The sequence below is a fragment of the Sardina pilchardus genome, chromosome 18, assembly GCF_963854185.1.
Source record: "Sardina pilchardus chromosome 18, fSarPil1.1, whole genome shotgun sequence".
NCBI classification, from domain to species: domain Eukaryota; kingdom Metazoa; phylum Chordata; class Actinopteri; order Clupeiformes; family Clupeidae; genus Sardina; species Sardina pilchardus.
The window spans coordinates 7,296,565-7,319,532 of NC_085011.1; the positions used below are offsets into that span (position 1 = coordinate 7,296,565).

The following is a 22,968-nucleotide window of genomic DNA, read 5'->3' on the forward strand; positions in this document are numbered from 1 at the left end:
ATAAATAAAAAAAAACCCAGCATGACCAGTCAAGATCAGAGAGAAAGAGGAAAAAAATTATTATAAAAACAGAGGGGGTGTGTATGACAGCATATTTTGTTGACAGTGCACTGTGGTCAGAGTGAAGTCAGACTATGAAGTGGGCAGAGTGAAGCCAAAGTTAATAATAAAAAAAAAAAAGCTAGATCAGATCAGAACAGAATATAACACTGGTTGCATGCGATTGGTTAATTCAATTTCACTTCACTCGAGAGGTCTGGCCCATTTCGGAGTCCCTTGACGTAGTTTCCGGCTACTTATGCTGCCACCGAAATCGGACCCATGGACTTCTTCATTGTAAAGATGAGGACTCTAACCATTTTATTGCCATTTCTGTACTCCTGTACAGCTCAATTTGTGTTAACGGAAGAACGGATCACAGCCAAGGAGGGTAAACTGCTGCAGTTTTAAAGTTTTTTTTTCCATTACTCTTCTTCAATAATGACAATCACTTTGATATTTTGACAATTTTCTATGCTGTATACTGAATGTGTATTTGACCTGATCTTGTGTTCAGAGGTGGCCTTCACTGCAGCTCTTCAGCCTTCATCATGGGATCAGTCTGGTTTTGGGGGAATAGGACCTTTTAGCACAGAGGACACCTTAGTCCATGGCAATGTTCTGACTAATGTTGGACAGACCTATGATTCAACTACAGGTATTCAATTCTCAGTGAATATCAAATTAGGAGATTTTAGCAACACTGTAAATTCTATCTTATATGCCTAAATGCACAGTACTGGGTAAGTAAGGTGTAACAAATAAAAGTGTTCGGGAGGACAACATTTGTGTCATATTCTTTGTAAAATCAAACATATGCCTTGACGACCGCATTTCATTCTATATGTGACGTTACCACAAATCAAGCATTACACGTTAGTTCTGGCAGGCCGCATAGTCAAGCCCGCAGTCAGCTGTCAGTTTACAGTATTTTCTTTTCATTTTGATTTTCATTAGGCCATTGAGGCCTATAAATAGTTTTTGTAGAAATTACAGTTCCTATCTGTCTCTCCTGTCTGTGTCACAGGTGTGTTTGCTGCTCCAGTGAAAGGAGTCTACTTCTTTACCTTCACCACCTACAGCTGGGTGAGGGAGGCAGACATTGGTGTCAAGCTGATGAAGAACAATGAGGAGGTTTTGCTGGTTTGGGAATGGCAGGACAAAGGTGACAATGAGGACTATGCCTCCAACTCAGTGCTGCTGGAGCTGGAGGTGGGGGACAAGGTGTACATGCGTCTCCCCAAAGGATACCAGGTTGCAGCCAGCAAAATCTCCAATATTCACACCTTCAGTGGATTTTTGCTCTACCCTCACAACAATGCATCTCAGTCAAGAGGTATTGAATTGAATTGCTTCAGTTGTTGCATGAGTCATATTGCATTATCATGGATATTTTGCCTACTTAACTTACATAAGTGCCAAAAGTGTACACAAATTTGGCAAAGCAAATTAAGGCTTTACAAGTCCACGAAGACACACCACTAAGAAGAACATGTTTAATATAAATGATCAGCACATTAGGAATAATATACAGTACATGTTTTAAACAAGAATTGAAAATATCACTAATTTTTGGACCATGTGACATGCTGTATACTGAATGTAAGTTTGACCTCATCTTGTGTTCAGAGGTGGCTTTCACTGCAGCTCTTCAGCCTTCGTCTGCGGACGATAGTGGCTTTGGGGCAATCGGACCTATTTCCATGGAGATAACCTTGGAACATGGCAAGGTTCTGACAAATGTTGGTCGCGCCTATGATTCAAATACAGGTATTCAAATCCTAAGTTGAGGAACTATGATTGTATTGATGACTATTTTTAGAGGGACCCACAGTGTTTACCTTTTCTTATTATTTCACTTTGTAGTACATCATTGGAGTCTGTGGCAGCCAGCCCATACAGTGTAAAATGTTTTGACATTTTACACACTATAGGGACAATCGCCTGCTATTTTTCACTAGGTTTCTTGTTAATGTCTTCAGCACTCTAACGCCACAATGTGTCAAAGTTAGAGCTACGGTTTACACATAACTTGTTAAACTGCATGTCCACTGCATGTTCGATCAAGATGGTTGGAGTGCAACCTATGGTTTCAATTCTATCCTGTTGCTTTCCCTGTAACGTATGTTCAATTATACCAACTTACTTCCTGTGTCCCAGGTGTGTTCACTGCTCCAGTGAAAGGAGTCTACTTCTTTACCTTCACCACCTACAGCTGGGTGAGGGAGGCAGACATCGGTGTCAAGCTGATGAAGAACAATGAGGAGGTTTTGCTGGTTTGGGAATGGCAGGACAAAGGTGACAATGAGGACTATGCCTCCAACTCAGTGCTGCTGGAGCTGGAGGTGGGGGACAAGGTGTACATGCGCCTCCCCAAAGGATACCAGGTTGCAGCCAGCAAAAACTCCAATATTCACACCTTCAGTGGATTTTTGCTCTACCCTCACAACAATGAAGATCAGTCAAGAGGTATTGAATTGATTTGAAATGCTTTAATTGTTGCATGAATCTGTGTCACACACCCTGCATTATCATGGCGCTTCTTGCCTACTGACATAAATACTAAGATGCTAGGTTGCAGCCAGCATAAAGTCCAATGTTCATACTTTCAGTGGATTTTGCTGTATAGATTTTATTCAATCGGGGCAGCCGTGGCCTACTGGTTAGGGCTTCAGACTTGGAACCGAAGGGTTGCTGGTTCGATCCCCGACCAGTCCACAGCTGAAGTGCCCTTGAGCAAGGCACCTGACCCCTCACTGCTCCCCGAGCGCCGCTGTTTGGGTAGGCAGCTCACTGCTCTGGGTTGTGTGATTCACCTCACCATGTGTTCACTGTGTGCTGTGTGTTCACTAATTGGGTTAAATGCAGAGAACTGAATTTCCCTCACGGGATCAAAAAAGTATATTCATTTATTCAATCGCTTTCATTTTTGCCCGAGAGTGCAAAAAATCCAAATGAATTTGGTAAATTTGGCACAATTCAGCTGTGACTGCTTGATGAAGACACACCAAGATGAAGGTAATAGGACTTGATTAAAATGGTCAATACAGTGGCAAACAAGATTCATGACCACTTCTCAAACATACAGCTAAGTGCCACCAGATTATGGTAATCAGCAGCTGGGTACATGTATTGGTCAGTAGAGGGAGTGATTCAAGTTTTAATCACACAGGGATGAGAAACAATGCTTATAGAAATTTCATTTCATTTTTTTTGTTTCCAGCGGTGGCCTTCACTGCAGCTCTTCAGCCTTCATCATTTGATGATAGTGGTTATGGGAGAATAGGTCCTTTTGACATGGAGATCCCCTTGGTCCACGGCAAAGCTCTGACTAATGTTGGAGGTGCCTATGATTCAAATACAGGTACGTGCAATTCTCAATGTGGGAGCAATTTCACCTTATTTAATTAATGGAATGCTACAAACACTATTTAAAGCGTGAGTGGATTAGTTTCTGACTGCCGTGAAACATTCCCAGCAGAGTTAACAAAATAGGACAGAAACAACTGTGCTCTCTCTCAATTCCACTTCATAACTACTACAAAATGAACGTGTTATTTTGGCAGCCCTATTAAAAAACATCACAATTATTTGATTTTATTACTATTATTACTATTACTAATATTTGCACCTGAAGTAAAAAAAAAACGGACTGCATGGGGACATGGCATTTTAGAGTGTTTGCCTTGCATCACAGTCAGAGTAAATTTTTAGAGTTTATAAACCCTGAGGGCATAAACCTTGTTTTACTTACAGTGCATACGGCTAGGCCTAACTGTTCTCAGCGCTTCACTTTTTCCACATTTTGTTATGTACATATTTCTACATAATGACAATTTGCATTTGCAATTTTGCCTTTATTCGAATAGGACAGTGAAGAAAGACAGGAAGCAAGTGGGGGAGAGAGAGCTAGAGAGAGAGGTGGGGGGGGGGATCGGGAAATGACCGCAGGTCATATTCGAACCTGAGTCCCCGAGGGCACTTGGCCCCATACATGGTATGAGCCCTGTAGCCTGTTGCGCCACAGCACCCGACACAGAGGCGGAGCCCAGACTTGAATCCTACTGAACATCTTCGGGGGGGTTCTGAAAATGTCTGTGAGTGTGCACCTTCTCTCCCCATCCAACCTGATGGAGCTCGAGGTTCTGTAAAGAAGAACGGGTGAAAGGGCTAGGTGGATAGGTGTGCCAAGCTTCATATTCCAAAACACTTGAGGCTGTAATTGCTGCCAAAGGTGTCACAACTATTGCGCAAAGGCTGCGAATACTTATGTACATAATTTATCTCCTGTGTCACACAGGTGTGTTTGCTGCTCCAGTGAAAGGAGTCTACTTCTTTACCTTCACCACCTACAGCTGGGTGAGTGAGGCAGACATCGGTGTCAAGCTGATGAAGAACAACGAGGAGGTTTTGCTGGTTTGGGAATGGCAGGACAAAGGTGACAATGAGGACTATGCCTCCAACTCAGTGCTGCTGGAGCTGGAGGTGGGGGACAAGGTGTACATGCGCCTCCCCAAAGGATACCAGGTTGCAGCCAGCAAAAACTCCAATATTCACACCTTCAGTGGATTTTTGCTCTACTCCACATCCACAATTAATCAACAGTTGACCATTTGATGGATTAATGAGAGCAGATGCTTTACCATCAGAGGAGGAACGTTTTCATAGCAATCAAGATTATAGAAATTCAGTGTAAGATTTAATGGCTTCATGAATAGTTAGATAATTGTTGGTGCCAAGATGTAAGAAGGGGAATGTTTACATTATACTCTCGTTACCAATAAAATAAAATGTAAAAAAATCCATCTTAGCATACTTTGGTATTCTGCATCATTTTTTCTTTTCTTCTTTTTTTAAAGACAGATGCATACAGAATGAGAATTGCTTCTATTACCTTGTAACCTGACTGTGTGTGTGTGTGTGTGTGTGTGTGACAGTGAAACTGTCTATACAGTCATACTGACAAAAAACTGACATTTTTCATTTCTCTTCTCCTCTGCACAACAGGAGAAGAGTGTGACTCTTTTTTCTAACAAAAAGCGAATCTCAACTTTTCTACTGCTCAGCCACTCTCTGTAAAGTCATATTATCCGTTTAAGGCACAATATCCACTATCAAAAGAGGCTGAGAAGGGGAGAGAGGCAACATGCAAAACATTACCTGAGAGAGTAATTGTGATGAACCCCAGCACCATTCTCTCAAGTATGACATACAAATGCATAAATTACAATTAGAGCGGATATATTGATAGTTTTGATTTGTGTTTATTTTCAAAGGACAAGGTATACCCGGACATATTCCCCACAAAGATACAGAGTCAGCATCCATTTCAAACAAAGCTCTGGTATCTTGCCTCTCTAAATGAATTATGTTGTCACGAAGCACTATGATCTACTATATGTCAATATTGTTTTACTAGCAAGTCCGTCGAGTGAGGTGGGCCACATAGACACTGTGCCAATATTATCATTCCTGGCCAGTGTGTGACTAAGTCTCCAAACAAAAGTTGCTACTCTCTCAGGAGAGAGTTTTTATCGTTTAGATGTACTCACTCCTATCTGTCGGGCCCTAATTGCATCTCGCATCTGAGAGAGAGAGAGAGCGAGAAAGAGAGACAGAGAGGGACTGGGAAAACAGTCCTCAAGCACAGAGAAACAGTGAATGTCCCACTTCACTGAACTGAAGCGAACAACTAAAGACATGCATCGTGAACAACTAGAAGACTCTGCCTTTAATCTTGACAATGGGGACAAAGGTTCACCGCTGGGACATCACCTTTTGACAAGGCAATATGAAATAGGGCACATGAAAAACGTTGTGGTGGTTTCATTTGGATTTTTGCTTTTATTCACTGCTACTGGAAGCCTGCTCAATCTACAGGTGAGTACGACTGTGTTTAACACATTGACCCTTTTATTTTTTAATATACTGTAGCGCGGCTCGGATGTGCTGATGCCTGTGTTGCGTTCATGCAAGGGGTTATGGGGGAAATGTAGCCACTCTAAAAAATGCTGGGTTATTTTTTCAACTCAACCGCTGGGTTGAGCCTGCTGGGTCATTTTATTGGGTTGTTTTAACTCGTATTGGGTCATTTCTGTAACCCAACTTGTTGGGTTGATAGTACAGCGCTGCTGGGTTGACCATTTAGGACTGTGCCCCTCCTCTCCCCCACCTGATGTGGAGCACACTACCCAGCACCTGGGTGACTTTAACACAGCTGCATTGTTATTTGAGAGGTTGAAGAAAAAAATCGGTAGACATATTCTTTCAACCGTCCGTCCAGTCCAGCAGCTGCTGCCAACAAATGCAATGGAAATCAGGCGATTTCGGAAGGTATGTATCTGTTTTTAACTTCTGCATTTTAAAAAGAAATCCAGACGGATTTTAAAAGTCCACCCAGAGACATAGCTACCCTTTGTGATATGAATGAATATTCTGCCTGACGATTTCATTCAGCCTCAAGCATGCCAGCTATATTAGCTAGCAGCTAAGCTAAGTTAACATTAACTTACAATTTCTGTTCATGTTAAATCTACACAAAGACAGACTCATAAAAAACACAGTTCTGTGTTCACTGGGTATGAACCGCTGAACAAAAACAAAACCAACTTTTACAACGAACTAAAATTAGCATAAGAGCTGTAGGTAATGTTAGCAGACAAGTAACAAAATTCTGCTTTGTGGTGCAGCTGAGGTTTATCAGCTAATGTTAGCTAATACAGCGAAGTAGTCTCTGCCCAACACACGTAACTGACGGTAATAATCATGGCAAACAACATCTTATTAACTCATTTAGGGTAGCTTCATATTATAGCCATGTAACTTATTGGGTGTATTTTGGTAGTAGCGTTACAAACACCTTGGCTCCACTGACTGAATAACGTGCTAACATTGGCTAGCTAACGTTAGCATCGCCACTACTGAAATTACGTTTATTAGCCTGCTTATGCTCATCTCCAAACGCACGTTTTGTATTACCTGTATTAGGTTTAAAACAACGCCATAATATTAGGTCTCCTGGTGGATTTTTAATGTTTGTCAACATCATTCATTGATAATGGTTCATGGAAGTCTTGATATAAAGCTCTGTAAATAACTGATTCTTTTTTTTTCTTTGATTGACAGGGCTGACCCCCGAAACGGACCATGGAATCTGCCTGCCTTCATGGAAGTATCACAGACTGTTCAAAAATAAAGAAAAGTATAAAATAAATAATCATGTCTGTTTTATTTCATTGCATGGCTATTCTTGCCCATTTCTCATATAATATATTCTCTGTATCCAAGCTGTCAACAAAATGTGTGACTTTAAGTTTGGCTATTTAAGTGAAGTGTTTTAAAAATGAACCAGTGGATTTTTTTGGGATTTGGTTTCAAATATAACCCAAACATTATGTAAATTTAACTAAACATTCGTGTCAAAATAACCCAACACATTGGTTAAAATATCAACCCATCCGCTGGGTTAAATTTAATAACCCAATTTGCTGGGTTAAGATAACCCAATGCTGTGTTGGACCCCATTTTACTCAGCAGTTGGGTTGAAAATAACTAAATTTGGGTTGTTTTTAACCCAGCATTTTTTAGAGTGTACGGCTAAGATTCTAGTTAATTGCCTGTTGTTATGGGATAGTTGACGGTTATGCATTGTATGTGTGTGCTGGACTAGTTATCTGATGTGTTCTGGGATAAGGGGTTTGTGTTGCGGGATGCCACCCATGTTGTGAGATGTAGCCACTGGGACTTTAAACGGGCCAGTCCTATGTAATGTCATTCTTCATGTACATCTATTAATAAACAACTCAGAGCAAAGCAATTCTTGTCTTTGTCACAATGCTGTATACTGAGTCTTGTAAACTGTATCAAATTGTATCGTTACATCCCTAGAACATAGTCTACATGAGGTGCCCTTGTTTTCTGTTCGATACAGAGCAGTCTGAATGCTGATGAGGGCATGGGTCTGGTGTCCAGCAGTGTGACCTTTTCCTCCATCGTCCTGTCTTCTATGTTCATCACCCCAACAGCCATCAGGTACCTGGGATGCAAATGGACCATCTTTGCTGGGATGGCTTGCAATGTCGTGTACAGCTTAGGAAATCTTTATCCAAGCTGGTAAGTTTGTTGCACGTAACTATTGACAAAAAATCTTATGTATAATACATCAGCAAAGGGTAGGATAGGTAACGTATTTGCAATGCAATATTACAGGAAATATGGCGTAATGAACTATGTATTAGAATGGTTAACAATGGATATAATCAAGTAAGGACAAACCTGCTGGGCTCATAAATGTTCATAACATTTCATCAAATTGATCAGGGTAATGGCATCAAAATCAACAGGGTAATGGTACTATGAAACATTAAACACCAAGACTAATAAACAGATAAACTTACTTAACAAACATTCAACAAAAGGTGTTACATACATCCAAAGACCACTTATTATATGATAAAAGTGGTTACCAAAGTAGTTTTGTTGTTGTCGTTGTTGTTGGCTCCACGGCAGTGTAAAATACTATGCATGGTCATACAGTATTTGAGCCCTAGTATCGGGGTAACATAAACCAGAATAGTAAAGCAGTCCTCTCTTCCAGGGCAACCCTGATGCCCAGCTCAGTGATTGTGGGGCTGGGGGAGTCTCCGCTTTGGGCGGCCACTAGCACTTACTTAACAATCAGCGGAGGACTGCATGCAGTTGAAGAAAACAAGAAGAGTCAAGATGTGATCAACCAGTACTTTGGGATTTTGTATCTCCTCTACCAGTCCTCAGCAGTGTGGGGTAACCTCCTGTCCTCTCTGGTTTTAGGACAGGATTCCACAACAGGTGATATTTAATTAGTCATTTTCTATACGCTTTAAAAGCATCATTTCTGTCGAAGGTGAATTGTTATTCTGTGGGCATATTTTCTGATTCACTCTCTCAAAACATATAGATTCCCAATAACACTCACATTTGCACATCCATCTTTCAGGGAAAATTCAAACTTGTATGCTTTCAGATAACACATACAAGCAATCAAATAAAGACACTATGTAACCTGTCCCTGAGGGTAATTTGAGGGATTCCTTTAAAGCACTTCTACAAAAAGGGTTTATACATTTTTCCCCCCTGAAACTTCATGCCAGTCTATGCATAATTGTGAACTCTATGCTGCTCACATCCAAATGACCCTTACACCGTCACACTCGTAAAATAAAATGATAAATGACACTCAAAATACAGTAAAAATGTCAGACAGAGTACTGTGATACTTTTTAATATCATGGGTATGAATGAAGGCGTCTGTGCATGAGGAGAAGAAAATAGTTGCATCCCTTAAATGTATACAGTACATCTCCACTGTCGTCTAATCACATTGACTGTGGCCCTTTCCGAAACTAATACCTACCCACTCCCCTTCGATTACTGAGTGTACCCGGATAGGAAGCACCCTCGTAGCTAAATTAAGTTCCCATGATTAACGCTTAGGGTTATAATACCGCTCTCAGCTTTGAAACGAACTTCTCTCTCCCTATTGGAAGCTAGTTATCACGATTCACGGAACCATGGATTTGTTTACAGGTATGGCCTACTCACGCAGAACTAACATTTTGAAACGTCCCCCCCATGACGTGCCGCATTAATTGACACAAACCCTCAATGAGTGACCATCGGTGTTCACTCGGCGTCGTAGGGTTTATACCACACAACTACTTAACAGTAATTGGTTTCAGAAGTCGTGAATATGGCAGACCCTAAACACGCAAACGGAGTGTTTTCATCGGGGTTTGTTGGTTTGTCTGTTTGTTTGTTAACAAGATAATGGATAGATTTCGATGAAATCTTCAGGGAAGGTCTGAAATGAAATGAAGGAAAAAACTATTACATTTTGGGAGTGATCCGTATCACGGTCTGGATGCAGGAGGCGGTTATGTGTTCGCTTGGCGGAGGTTTGCGCTCTCTGAGTGCTTTTTTAGTTTTGGAAATGGCCATTGTCTTGGTCTTAGAAATGTCATACTGACAAAGTCATATAAGGTCAAGGTCAGTTTTTTTTCCTTCCTTAGTGAACAGCACAGGTGATGATGTACTGTTCTGTGGAATGGACAGCTGTGGAGTCCCCGATGTTTCTCTTGGAAACTCCACCACCAGGCCAAATGACAGACTGCTGTACACACTCTTGGGCTGTTATGTAGGTAGGCCAGCATCACATGACTGGACCCAACGTACCCAAATGTACCCAAACATGCACAGTAAAATATGTAGAACATATACTGTATACTGTCGAGGTGGAAAGTTCAAGTTTCAATAAATCGAATGTGCTAATTCACAGTGATGGGCTTAAATGTAGCTTATGTTGGCATATAGACCTCCATTTGTTGAGGTCATTGAGTATTGTCAGTACAAAAAAAAAATCTAAAACAGTTGTAAAGCAGCCAGGCAGCTACAGAGCTAGCATGAACATGGGGGCTCATGAACATGCCCCCAGAGTGTAGCACTGTAGATGCCTGTAAGCTCTAATGGTTGGCTGCAGCAACTCAAGCTAAGGTAAAACCGTGTTTTAGGGGGGTTTTGTACCAACCCATCACTGCTAGTTTCTACAAGTATCATTTGATTCATTTCCACAGATTACTGATGTTTGTGGAGCATGAAATAACTTGAGCTGTTGTTGTTCTCTAGGCGTGGGTGTTTTGGCGATGTTGCTGGTTGCTGTATTCCTGGATAATATTTGCAAAAAAGAGAAACCAGAGGCAATGAGCCAGCAGACAGAGACATTTTGCAGCACACTCTTAGCCACATTCAGACGACTAAGAGACAAGCGGCAAGTTCTCCTCATACCAGTAACATCATACATTGGACTGGAACTCGGCTTCCTGAATGCAGATTATACCAAGGTACAAACGAAAACAAGACTTGACAGTCGCCCTGAGCCCATGGGCTTCTCAAGAAATACCTTGCTGTCCAAAGCCACTTATTCTAGAAAACAATTGATCCCATTGAAAAACTAGAAGGGCACTGTGAGAGGGCAGACCTCCGCCAAAGTCAAATGCTGTAATCAAAGCCTTCGATATAACAAAGTTGCGACACTTCCATTGACTCCTGTGAACAAACAATGGCGGCACATCCGGTATGTCAGGGTCGTTGAAAGGAACTATTCCATTGAGAATGAATGAATATCTCAGGTGTTATAATAAGACTTTTCTACATGACTTATGGTCGTGTGCATAATAATGCATTTTCATTGAGTAATATATGTATGTGGAAATGCAGTTTATAGTAATTTTCATCGAGTATTTACCGTAAATATTAATGCGATCGCTGCTGTCAATCCCGTAGTAAATCAGGGACCAAGGGAACTACTGAGGCTACCCACTAACCATGTGACCGCTCTAATCTGGCTTTAACATAAGTCAACGGCTGTCGCAACTTTGTTATATCGAAGGCTTTGGCTGTAACATGCCACATTAGCAAAGTGAAACGAAATAATTGTGAGTTGGAACCGCTCCGGAATTTGGTTCCTGGTCTATGCTAACATCTCGCTCAGTTTTCAGATTTTTTTGTGCAATCCTGCTCACAGACAAAGCACATCGTAGACATAACCTTCTTAGTGGAGTTAAATATTCCCATAAAGTCAAGTACCATGACTGATATTTAGCAGATGCTTTTATCCAGAGTGACATGGGTTTAAGATTCCAACCCGGGACTTTAAAGTTCAAATTTTAGGTGTTTATTGGTGCTATTATGTAACATTTTTAAAAAGCCTCCCTTTGTGTCTGCAGGATTATGTAACATGTGCCATAGGAATCCACTTTGTTGGATATGTCATGATCTGCTTTGGTGTCACCGGGTCCTTGTTTTCCTATGTGTTTGGGAGGCTGTCGCAGTACAGTGGAAGAGTGACACTTTTTATCTTGGGTAAGGCACAAGAAAATTTAGAGAGAAAGTTTCTTCAGAACACAAATCCGCAATACAAAGTCAGAGACAAGTATGGCCAAATTGTGGTGAACAGTAATGTATTATCCAGTAAATAAAATGCGGTTGTTTATAACACCTATTCTTCTCCCTTTTGCTGCTTAAACATTTTGGGAACTTTTAGTGAAATTAGGAGAAATATACAGGTGCGAGTAGACAAAATGTAATGAAATAAACACCAAATGTGTAAATCGGACTTTGTTGTTGTAGTAGGCTGAAAGAATGCTAAGGTAGCAAACTAGTCCAAAATGTTTGATAGCTAGTTAGCTATCTTACATTAACATATATAGTCCCCTCCATAATAAGTATTGGAACACATGCTAAAGTTGACTATAAAGAGGAAAATAAAATAATATTTTTTGGAAATTGATCTCAATGCCTTAAATAAAAATAAAAAAAATAGGAAATATCCATTTGAATCCATTTGGATCATACTGTAAGTATTGGAACGCCTATGTTAACCCTATGTGTTAAAATTCCCATAGAGGCAGGCAGATTTTTTTAAATTTTTTTTTTAATGCCAGTTATTTCATGGATTCAGGACACTATGCACCCTGATAAAGTCTCCTTGGCCTTTGGAATTAAAATAGCCCCACATCATCATACCCTTCACCATACCTCTATTGGCATGGTTTTATTTTAGTTAGCCTATTAGCTGGTTTGAATCAATTTATTTATTTACGTTACATTATTCATTCACAAAGAAAACTGATGTCCATAAAGGTTGATATTTCCTCATTTTTTTTATTTAAGGCATTAAGATCCATTTCCAAAAATGTATTTCATATTCCTCTTATATACAGTAGCATGTGCTCCAATACTTACGGAGGGGACTGTATATTGTTGCCTGTTTGGTCATTCATTACCATTCTGATGCATCACCCTGTGGCGCCACCAGGGTTTGCATACTGTATTTATGGGCCTTGCTTGGGCCAATTTCTAACACAATTTTGACTTTTTAGGGATTACTTTTACTGTTTTTAAAGGTACACTATGCAAGATGTTTACCTATAACCTCTACGAAGCCAATTTGATCGTGAACAAACTTATAATAGGGGAATAGTTTACCTAGAATATCCATAGAGCATAGTCGTAGCGGCCGTTTTACCGAGAGAACCAGCAATGCAACTTCAAGAATTGTCGACTCAAGACATCGCGCAAAAATCGTGAAACATTACCTTGTCAGTATCTAGCTCTTTGGAGATTGTTTTTGCCTGTTGTTAGTCCTTTGCCTTTTCCATTCTGCACAGGGGAAACAAGCCATGAGAAGTAGGCTATTTACAACAGCAACGTAAAATATAAATATACCGCGATTCTATGGAAAGCTCCAAAGTACAAAAAATACCTGAAACTGCATAGTATGCCTTTAAGCTTGACTGGACAATAATTGAAGCTGCATGTCTGCCCACAGCTACAGTCACACAGCTCTCCTGTATCCTGGTTCTTCTGCTCTGGAAGCCTAATCCAGACCAGCTGCCTGTCTTCTTTGCTATCAGCGGCCTGTGGGGAATGGCAGATGCTGTGTGGCAAACACAAACCAATGGTAATTTTGTTTACTTCATTTAAGTGGTTATACTGTGCCTTTGTTTATTTTTTTTTATGAATTTATACCCTTCTACTCATTTTCAGCCCTTTATGGAGTTCTCTTCCATAGCCAGAAGGAGGCAGCATTTGCCAATTATCGTCTTTGGGAGTCTGTGGGATATGTGATTGCATTCGCCTGCAGTTCTTTTCTTTGCGTGGATGTTAAGCTGTTCATGCTTTTGGTTGTTCTTCTGCTGTCTGTAACCCTGTGCTGTATTGTTGAGTATGAGGAGTACAAAAACCCAACACCAGGAATTGAGGATACCAACTCTGTGGTGCCAGAAGACACTGTGCTATAAATTCTTGATACACCATGTCTTTTTCTCCATGCCAACACACCTAGATAGGTTATATTTGTGGAATTATTATACCAGCACAAATCACCTAATTGTGTTGTGTTGAGATGACATTTAAAACTGTAATGGATTGTACAATATAGATCTGTTTATAGATGTATTAGGCTACATTGAACTTGGCTCCACCCAAGAAAGTGCCTCATTTTAGTCAACTTTACCACTTTGGCAGTGGTGTTACTTGATTATTGGGGGGTTGTATTGGCGGGTTTTGCACGCTTGGCAGCAACGGTCTGGAGGCTAGAGTTTGGGCAATTTCTTCGCTGTTTTCTCATTTTTCCTCATAGGTTTCTCTGCATAGCTTCCCCTACAGCTTTAACATGTATAAAGTATTTTACAACACACCTCAAACAGTCAGTCTGCTGTTTCATGAGCGAAACTTTCTATTTGTCAGTGCAGTGGCCCACCGCCCCAAAGTTGGAAGGGTGGTATTTCCACTCACAAGCGCTAGGTGGAAGCAAAACAGCCACTATTCAACCTGAAAAAAGACATATAACCTTTCTGATGACTCTGAAGCTGTTCAGGTAAGGTTAATTAAACTTGCATAGTTCCCCTTTAACTTACCCAGATTTGTTACCAAACCACATACTTGGAATAACCCCCTGGTCCCTATAGACCTCTGAAGTTAGCCTACAAAAAGGATCCAAAGCTGCCATCTTTGCCCATATAAGGAGATCCGGGAGTTAATTGAAGCTAACTGCCTATGGCAAGTTGCATTGTAAGTTAGCTCTGGGGTAGCGAAGATCAAAGTGTGCCATCTTCACCTACCGAAGATCACAGTATGCACTTGAAGGCAGAGGACAAAACATTGTTGCGCAAAACGTCTGCATTTCCAATTTCTTCGTCCCCGTGAGAGTTTAACAGGTGCGATAATTCAAAATCCCCATGTTATTTTCCCATCGAAAAAATCTTGAGATACCGGATCTCCTTATTTGGGCAAAGATGGTGGCTTTTTTGTAGGTGAACTTCAGAGGTCTATCAGACCAGATCAAATGACTGTTTGATGCTCTGTGGTCTTTGTATCCATTCTGAGTTGGGCAAGTTGCCCTTAAATGTAATGTAAAAATGATCTCGCTACTTTCCTATAATCAATTCAGATCCGTAATCTACGGAGCCCGGGAAGGGTCAGGTGGGTGAATATTTTCCCTAAGTAAGTTCCCTCGCAATACTGTAGTTTTGCGTTCCCTCGCAATACTTTTTGCGTTCCTGCTCTCTGGAGCATTGTTTAAGCTGATTAAGAAATCAGCCATATCTGGCAAAGAAGGTGCTTGATGGAAATCTGATATGGGTACTGCATGTGTGTGTTAGATATTAGACTTCTAAATGAGAAGAATGACAAAATATTGACTTCATAGCACTGTACATAGGCATTTATTGCTAATTACATATGAGAAATGTTTTCAGTAGTAAATAATTTCCGATACACAGGCAACCATTGATTGCCACTGAGTGGTGGGGGGTCGCTCTTGGTATTGCTGTTCATAAACCAACCCAAAGTAAGGTAAAGAAAGGTCATCCTATAAGTAAGAAATCCTCATTATGTACATGCTTCTTTAAAAACAGACAATCGGTTTTCATGGCAACACAAAATGCTGAGATGGAAAACTAACAAGAATGCAATACTTTATTGACTATAATCTCAATTATTTAGAAACTTTCCCTCTCTTACAGTAAATAATCTGCTTTGTATCCATCAAATGGTCTTCTGAATTGATCTGGGCCCGTATTCAGAAAGCATTTTATCTTACCACTAAGAGTACTCCTAAATCGCACAAAGAGATTTTAGGTAGGAGTTTTCTCCTAAAAGTTATTCAAAAAGTCTCTCAGACCTACTCTTAGTATCCGAAGGGAAAAGATAAGAGCTCTGGTGCTATGGTTGATGTCATTACTCATGCACAAGCTTGTTTGAAGTGACTAGCTTGATTGAAGTGACATTTACATTGAGTTACATTTAGTTTACATGCAATGTTGGTTTTGGTTATTGGTGGCGTTATTGCATCCCTTCGTTGCAATGCACAATGAGAGCTCCTGTAACTGCATGTGACATGAAATGCCACTAATAGCGGCTAGGATTGTTTGAGAATAGGTCTTAGGAGTCTCTCAACTCTTTTTGATCTGTCCCAGACTTAGGTGCTACTTTTAGGGTTAAGATGCTTCGTGAATTACTCTTAGTGAAAAAAGTTAGGGGTCCTAAAGTTACGAGTAACACGCCCATTATTTGTAAGACTTTCTCCTAAATTCGCCAGTTAGGAGCTACTTTTAGCCTTAAAATTCTTTGTGAATACGGGCCCTGGAGTAGAGTAAAAATCCACTGAAAGTATGAATATTGGAGTATTTGCTGGCTGCAACCTGGTATCCTTTGGGGAGACGCATGTACACCTTGTCCCCCACCTCTAGCTCCAGTAGTACTGAGTTGGAGGCATAGTCCTCATTGTCACCTTTGTCCTGCGTCTCCCAAACCAGCAAAACTTCTTCATTATTCTTCATCAGTTTGACACCAATGTCTGCCTCTGCCGCCCAGCTGTAGGTGGTGAAGGTAAAAAAGTAGACTCCTTTCACTGGAGCAGTGAACACACCTGTGACACAGGAGATAAGTTGACATGACTGACCATTGGCATTTATTTGTGCAATTGCACATGAACTAACGCTAATGTTTAAGTGTGTTCATGAGTGCGTGTTTGTGTGTGCATGCATAGTGTATAGTCATTAGACGTACACATAATGTGGTAGGGTGATCTCTAATTGGAACTTTTGATCATGTGGTGGCGACATCAAAGAGCAACTCTCTCTTTCTAAAAGGCTCTGATGGGCCCTAGTTGAGCAGCTGGCAGTTGATACAGGAGCAAATGTGACCCTGTAAAGCGGAACCAGTCGTTTCGGTAAAATTGATTAAATTAAGTTATTGTGCTCACGTGAACGGCCATAAACTAAGCTTTCCAACGATATGTATATCGAGGGTATTACACAAACTATCGCTAAGATAACAGCATCTAAACTTGACATGGTTCTCCTGTCACGATATGCCAGAAGAGGAGAAATCACCTTTTTAAGCGGCGCGTGCACAACGGGAATGACAGCAAATGTGTTGAATCTTCGCCGGGTTTAACAGTCAAAACGTATGTTTTTCCGTGAAATGCGTTCACGATATGAAACTGTAGACTGTATACAGTCGAATTATGCGAAAACGTGAAATTCAACATTTTAACCCGGAAGTTTGTTATTGTTGATTTTCTCAAAATAACGTTGTGCGCAAAACGACTGATTTCGCTTTGAATGGTCACAAATCAGCTTAATTCGCCCATTGTGATGTCATAGAGCCAATGCAAAGTCTATGGGGAAAATAAGCTGTCTTGGCTGTCTCGCTTCCCTCTAGCCGCTAGTGCCTGTGAGCGGAAAAACCATGCTTGCAAGTTTGTGCCACTAACAAACAGAACGTCTCGCAGCTTCACAATCATGCTGATGAAAAGGTAGACTGACCGACTGAGGAATATTGTAAAATATATACAGCAAAGCTGTAGGAGAAGCGTAAAATGAGAAAACAAAGAAATTGCCAAACCGGCATAGTTCCTCTTTAAGTGAAGTACTATAAAAGTGGCATTAAAAAGATGTGCAGATCAATTATTACAAATACAGTAATAGTTCCTGAAACGGTAGGATTAAAATGTCATGCATCCGTGATGTAATTTGCATCTAGAAAACTTCAATATTATGTGAATGTACCTTTGTTTGAATAGGCACCTCCAACATTAGTGAGAATCTTTCCATGTGCCAAGGTGATATCCGTGCCAAAAGGTCCCATTTTCCCATAACCACTATTACCCCATGATGAAGGCTGAAGAGCTGCACTGAAGGCCACCTCTGAATATAAAACCAAGTCAAACACACATTTAGTATACAGCAAGCCACATGGTTCCAACATTAAAGTGAAACCTTATTTTTGTTCAAGTGACTTGTGAGGTTATTTATGATCACCAACTCTAATATACTATGATATATACTATAAGGAGAACCTTTCCCTGTTCCAATCAAGGTAGTTGTTTTTATTGCATTGTGGCCTGAATTTACCTTTGATTTTTTTTTTCTGTATTATTATTTCTCTTTTATATTTTGGGGGGCTTTATGCCTTTGTTCACATAGGACAGTGAAGGGTGAGACAGGAAGTAAGCGGGAGAGAGATGGGATCGGGAAATGACCACAGCAGGTCAGACTCGACTACCCATGGGCGCTCGGACCCATATGAATTTACCTTTGTGATCTTCTTGTATCTTTTGCATTTGGTTTTTATATGTTTCCAGTTGAGCAGTCAGAATGTTCAGCTTATTTTGTTGATCTGTAAATATGCATAACATTAGAATGATCTTTGGTATTCAAAATGACAAACAATGTTACTGTAATTAAAAAGAATCTGCATGATTCATTAATTTTTAAAAAGCAGTGTCTATAAAATTGACAACCTCCCCAGATGAGCTCTCTACTTTCCTATAATCAATTAAAATCTGTAATCATATTTAAAAAAAAAAAATCTAGAAATCTAGATGCCCCTGGCGGCGGCGTAGTCTAGCAACTCTCCGTGGGAGCTGAGCTCAGGCAGAAACCACCAAACCAATCACATCGTGTAAAGAGTCGTTGGGCACTGGGCAGGCTTAAGATAATGATGACTGACATGCGACCAGAAGTTGCAACTGTTAAGCATACTGCTACTTGAAAACAAGAAGATGATTTGTCTGGCTTAGGCCAACCAAACAGGGAAGTGAATTCATGGGTTTCATGCAGGTCCCTTTCCACAGGTGTATAAAATCAAGCATTGATTATCTATAGACCTCTGAAGTTCGCCTACAAAAAGGATCCAAAGCTGCCATCTTTGCCCATATAAGGAGATCCGGGAGTTAATTGAAGCTAACTGCCTATGGCAAGTTGCATTGTAAGTTAGCTCTGGGGTAGCAAAGATCAAACTGTGCCGTCTTCACCTACCGAAGATCACAGTATCCACTAGATGTCAGTGGACAAAACTGTGTAGCGAAAAACGTCTGCATTTCCAATGTCATCATCCCCGCGAGAGTTTAACAGGTGCGATAATTGAAAAAACCCATGTTATTTTCCCATAGAAAAAATCTCAAGATACCGGATCTCCTTATTTGGGCAAAGATGGTGGCTTTTTTGTAGGCGAACTTCAGAGGTCTATGCAGACTGCATGGTGCTTGATTACTACACCTGTGGAAAGGGACCTGATGAAACCCATGAATAGGCTACCCTCATCTGTCTGCGGCTTGCCAGCCTTTCCCAGTCATGGCAGAAGTTGTGAAATATAATCACATGTTCCGTTTTTTGAATGCGGCAACTGGCTACATAAAAAAAAAAACTCCTCTCTAAATGCACTCATGGTAACGTGCAGCTCGGGATGAAACTAAGTTTTTCAGCAGAGACATGCGAGAACCTGTTGAAACTAAATGGTGATTTCACTCTTCCCATATTTCAGTCAAGCTTTAGTTGGTTTACCCAGAGGTGTAGTCTGTGATACGCAGGACTACGCAGTGTACCCACTTAAGATTAAACATACATATAGACAGGTCATTTGCTAGAACAATTAGTGGTGTAGTCTAGTTAGCTGTAGTGGGTATGCCTTGATGTAGTTAGTTGTAGTGGGTATACTGTGATCAACCCCAAATGTCAGTACCTACTCTTGTCTATTTTAGGTGGGTATACTGAGATGGTGAAGATTTTTGAAAATATTGAAGGGAATCAGGGAAGCCAGTTCAGTAGCTACAGTATGTCTTTTTTGTTTTGTATTATTATTTCTTTTTTATATTTTGGGGGGCTTTATGCCTTTGTTCATAGGACAGTGAAGGGTGAGACAGGAAGTAAGCGGGAGAGAGATGGGATCGGGAAATGACCGCAGCAGGTCAGACTCGACTACCCATGGGCGCTCGGACCCATATGAATTTACCTTTGTGATCTTCTTGTATCTTTTGCATTTGGTTTTTATATGTTTCCAGTTGAGCAGTCAGAAAGTTCAGCTTATTTGGTTGATCTGTAAATATGCATAACATTAGAATGATCTGTGGTATTCAAAATGACAAACAATGTTACTGTAGCCGAATTAAAAAGAATCTGCATGATTCATAATTTTTTTAAAAGCAGTGTCTATAAAACAACCTCCCCAGATGAGCTCTCTACTTTCCTATTCAATTCAAATCTGTAATCACATTTTTTTTTTTTTTTTTTTAAAGTAGTAGTGGGTATACTGTGATCAACCCCAAATGTCAGTACCTACTCTTGCCTATTTTAGGTGGGTATACTGAGATGGTGAAGATTTTTGAAAATATTGAAGGGAATCAGGGAAGCCAGTTCAGTAGCTACAGTATGTCTTTTTTGTTTTGTATTATTATTTCTTTTTTATATTTTGGGGGGCTTTATGCCTTTGTTCATAGGACAGTGAAGGGTGAGACAGGAAGTAAGCGGGAGAGAGATGGGATCGGGAAATGACCGCAGCAGGTCAGACTCGACTACCCATGGGCGCTCGGACCCATATGAATTTACCTTTGTGATCTTCTTGTATCTTTTGCATTTGGTTTTTATATGTTTCCAGTTGAGCAGTCAGAAAGTTCAGCTTATTTGGTTGATCTGTAAATATGCATAACATTAGAATGATCTGTGGTATTCAAAATGACAAACAATGTTACTGTAGCCGAATTAAAAAGAATCTGCATGATTCATAATTTTTTTAAAAGCAGTGTCTATAAAACAACCTCCCCAGATGAGCTCTCTACTTTCCTATTCAATTCAAATCTGTAATCACATTTTTTTTTTTTTTTTTTTTTTTTTTTAAAGTAGTAGTGGGTATACTGTGATCAACCCCAAATGTCAGTACCTACTCTTGCCTATTTTAGGTGGGTATACTGAGATGGTGAAGATTTTTGAAAATATTGAAGGGAATCAGGGAAGCCAGTTCAGTAGCTACAGTATGTCTTTTTTGTTTTGTATTATTATTTCTTTTTTATATTTTGGGGGGCTTTATGCCTTTGTTCATAGGACAGTGAAGGGTGAGACAGGAAGTAAGCGGGAGAGAGATGGGATCGGGAAATGACCGCAGCAGGTCAGACTCGACTACCCATGGGCGCTCGGACCCATATGAATTTACCTTTGTGATCTTCTTGTATCTTTTGCATTTGGTTTTTATATGTTTCCAGTTGAGCAGTCAGAAAGTTCAGCTTATTTGGTTGATCTGTAAATATGCATAACATTAGAATGATCTGTGGTATTCAAAATGACAAACAATGTTACTGTAGCCGAATTAAAAAGAATCTGCATGATTCATAATTTTTTTAAAAGCAGTGTCTATAAAACAACCTCCCCAGATGAGCTCTCTACTTTCCTATTCAATTCAAATCTGTAATCACATTTTTTTTTTTTTTTTTTTTTTTTTTTAAAGTAGTAGTGGGTATACTGTGATCAACCCCAAATGTCAGTACCTACTCTTGCCTATTTTAGGTGGGTATACTGAGATGGTGAAGATTTTTGAAAATATTGAAGGGAATCAGGGAAGCCAGTTCAGTAGCTACAGTATGTCTTTTTTGTTTTGTATTATTATTTCTTTTTTATATTTTGGGGGGCTTTATGCCTTTGTTCATAGGACAGTGAAGGGTGAGACAGGAAGTAAGCGGGAGAGAGATGGGATCGGGAAATGACCGCAGCAGGTCAGACTCGACTACCCATGGGCGCTCGGACCCATATGAATTTACCTTTGTGATCTTCTTGTATCTTTTGCATTTGGTTTTTATATGTTTCCAGTTGAGCAGTCAGAAAGTTCAGCTTATTTGGTTGATCTGTAAATATGCATAACATTAGAATGATCTGTGGTATTCAAAATGACAAACAATGTTACTGTAGCCGAATTAAAAAGAATCTGCATGATTCATAATTTTTTTAAAAGCAGTGTCTATAAAACAACCTCCCCAGATGAGCTCTCTACTTTCCTATTCAATTCAAATCTGTAATCACATTTTTTTTTTTTTTTTTTTTTTTTTTTAAAGTAGTAGTGGGTATACTGTGATCAACCCCAAATGTCAGTACCTACTCTTGCCTATTTTAGGTGGGTATACTGAGATGGTGAAGATTTTTGAAAATATTGAAGAGAATCAGGGGAGCCAGTTCAGTAGCTACAGTAGGCTATGTTTTTGGCAAGTAGCCTACTACAGACACACAGGTGTAGAACAGTAGGCCACTAGCGCAACCAGACCCTTACAAAAAAATTACTGCATACTTCAGTGTCAAACTGCAGATTACTGCGTTTACCGCTTTCATTTGCATAAAGTTCAGCAGAGCCCAACTTCTTGACGCACCGCCTCTGTTCAAATGACCGCGCCGCCTTCACAAGGTGCATTGAGGAAGCGTTAACCACGCCTTGCCGCTCTCCATAGGAAATTAATGGACTACGTGCGGCGCGGTGGCTTTTGCCGCGGTAATGGACACGTGACAAGAGAGGAAAAGACAGCTGCAGACTGATTATTATATTATTTTAGAATAGGTTGAGGACATTTTCATTTCAAGTCATTACCATCAGAAGCGTTGTATGCAGACAAAATTTCCTAAAAGAAAAAGCACAGAAAATTAGAAAAACAGAAACTATTTCATAGGGGAAATCACATAAGGACGACAAACAAAGATGCAGTACCTTTCCATGTACGTAACGTTTACAATTCAAATATTTTCTTTGACTTCTGGCCCCTCAGGACAAATTCCACCAACTGTGTTAGACACGGACACTTAAATAGGCCTATCCTATATTTCACATTGTAACAAAAGGTTATGGCACTCACAGAAGTACGGTGTGTGTGAAGTCTGTAGATTATGCATGCTTCCACCACCAGTCCACACAGTGCTAAAGTCAGTATTGTAGCCAGGGGCGCCGCCAGGGGGGGAAAGGTTAGGACGATTCTAAGGGCCCAGCACTGACAGGGGGCCCTTTGAGGGCTATCAATAATATTTTAATAGCAGCGTCATGTGTAGGATTTTTGAATACATGTTTCATTTGATCTATTTA

The 22,968-nt window shown here is 40.2% G+C and overlaps 3 protein-coding genes across 3 annotated transcripts; 2 read left to right on the top strand and 1 right to left on the bottom strand.

The window, feature by feature from the left end:
- Positions 1–118: 118 nt before the first annotated feature.
- On the top strand, positions 119–4,854 carry LOC134063452 (complement C1q tumor necrosis factor-related protein 4-like). The gene is made up of 7 exons (XM_062518933.1): positions 119–430; positions 557–697; positions 1,067–1,375; positions 1,669–1,809; positions 2,200–2,508; positions 3,263–3,403; positions 4,340–4,854. The coding sequence occupies exons 1-7, from the start codon at positions 322–324 to the stop codon at positions 4,654–4,656; spliced, it is 1,467 nt and encodes a 488-aa protein (XP_062374917.1). The 5' UTR covers positions 119–321; the 3' UTR covers positions 4,657–4,854.
- A 125-nt stretch (positions 4,855–4,979) lies between these two features.
- On the top strand, positions 4,980–14,161 carry LOC134063455 (protein unc-93 homolog A-like). The gene is made up of 8 exons (XM_062518936.1): positions 4,980–5,919; positions 7,970–8,151; positions 8,636–8,865; positions 10,086–10,214; positions 10,699–10,913; positions 11,799–11,934; positions 13,403–13,534; positions 13,621–14,161. Exons 1-8 carry the CDS (start codon positions 5,701–5,703, stop codon positions 13,872–13,874), a joined length of 1,497 nt encoding a protein of 498 aa, XP_062374920.1. The 5' UTR covers positions 4,980–5,700; the 3' UTR covers positions 13,875–14,161.
- A 1,191-nt stretch (positions 14,162–15,352) lies between these two features.
- LOC134063454 (cerebellin-3-like) lies at positions 15,353–22,311 on the bottom strand. Its single transcript, XM_062518935.1, has 5 exons — positions 22,221–22,311; positions 21,668–21,751; positions 18,175–18,258; positions 17,649–17,786; positions 15,353–16,504 (listed from the first exon to the last, which is right to left on the bottom strand). Exons 1-5 carry the CDS (start codon positions 22,306–22,308, stop codon positions 16,194–16,196), a joined length of 705 nt encoding a protein of 234 aa, XP_062374919.1. The 5' UTR covers positions 22,309–22,311; the 3' UTR covers positions 15,353–16,193.
- Positions 22,312–22,968: the final 657 nt, after the last annotated feature.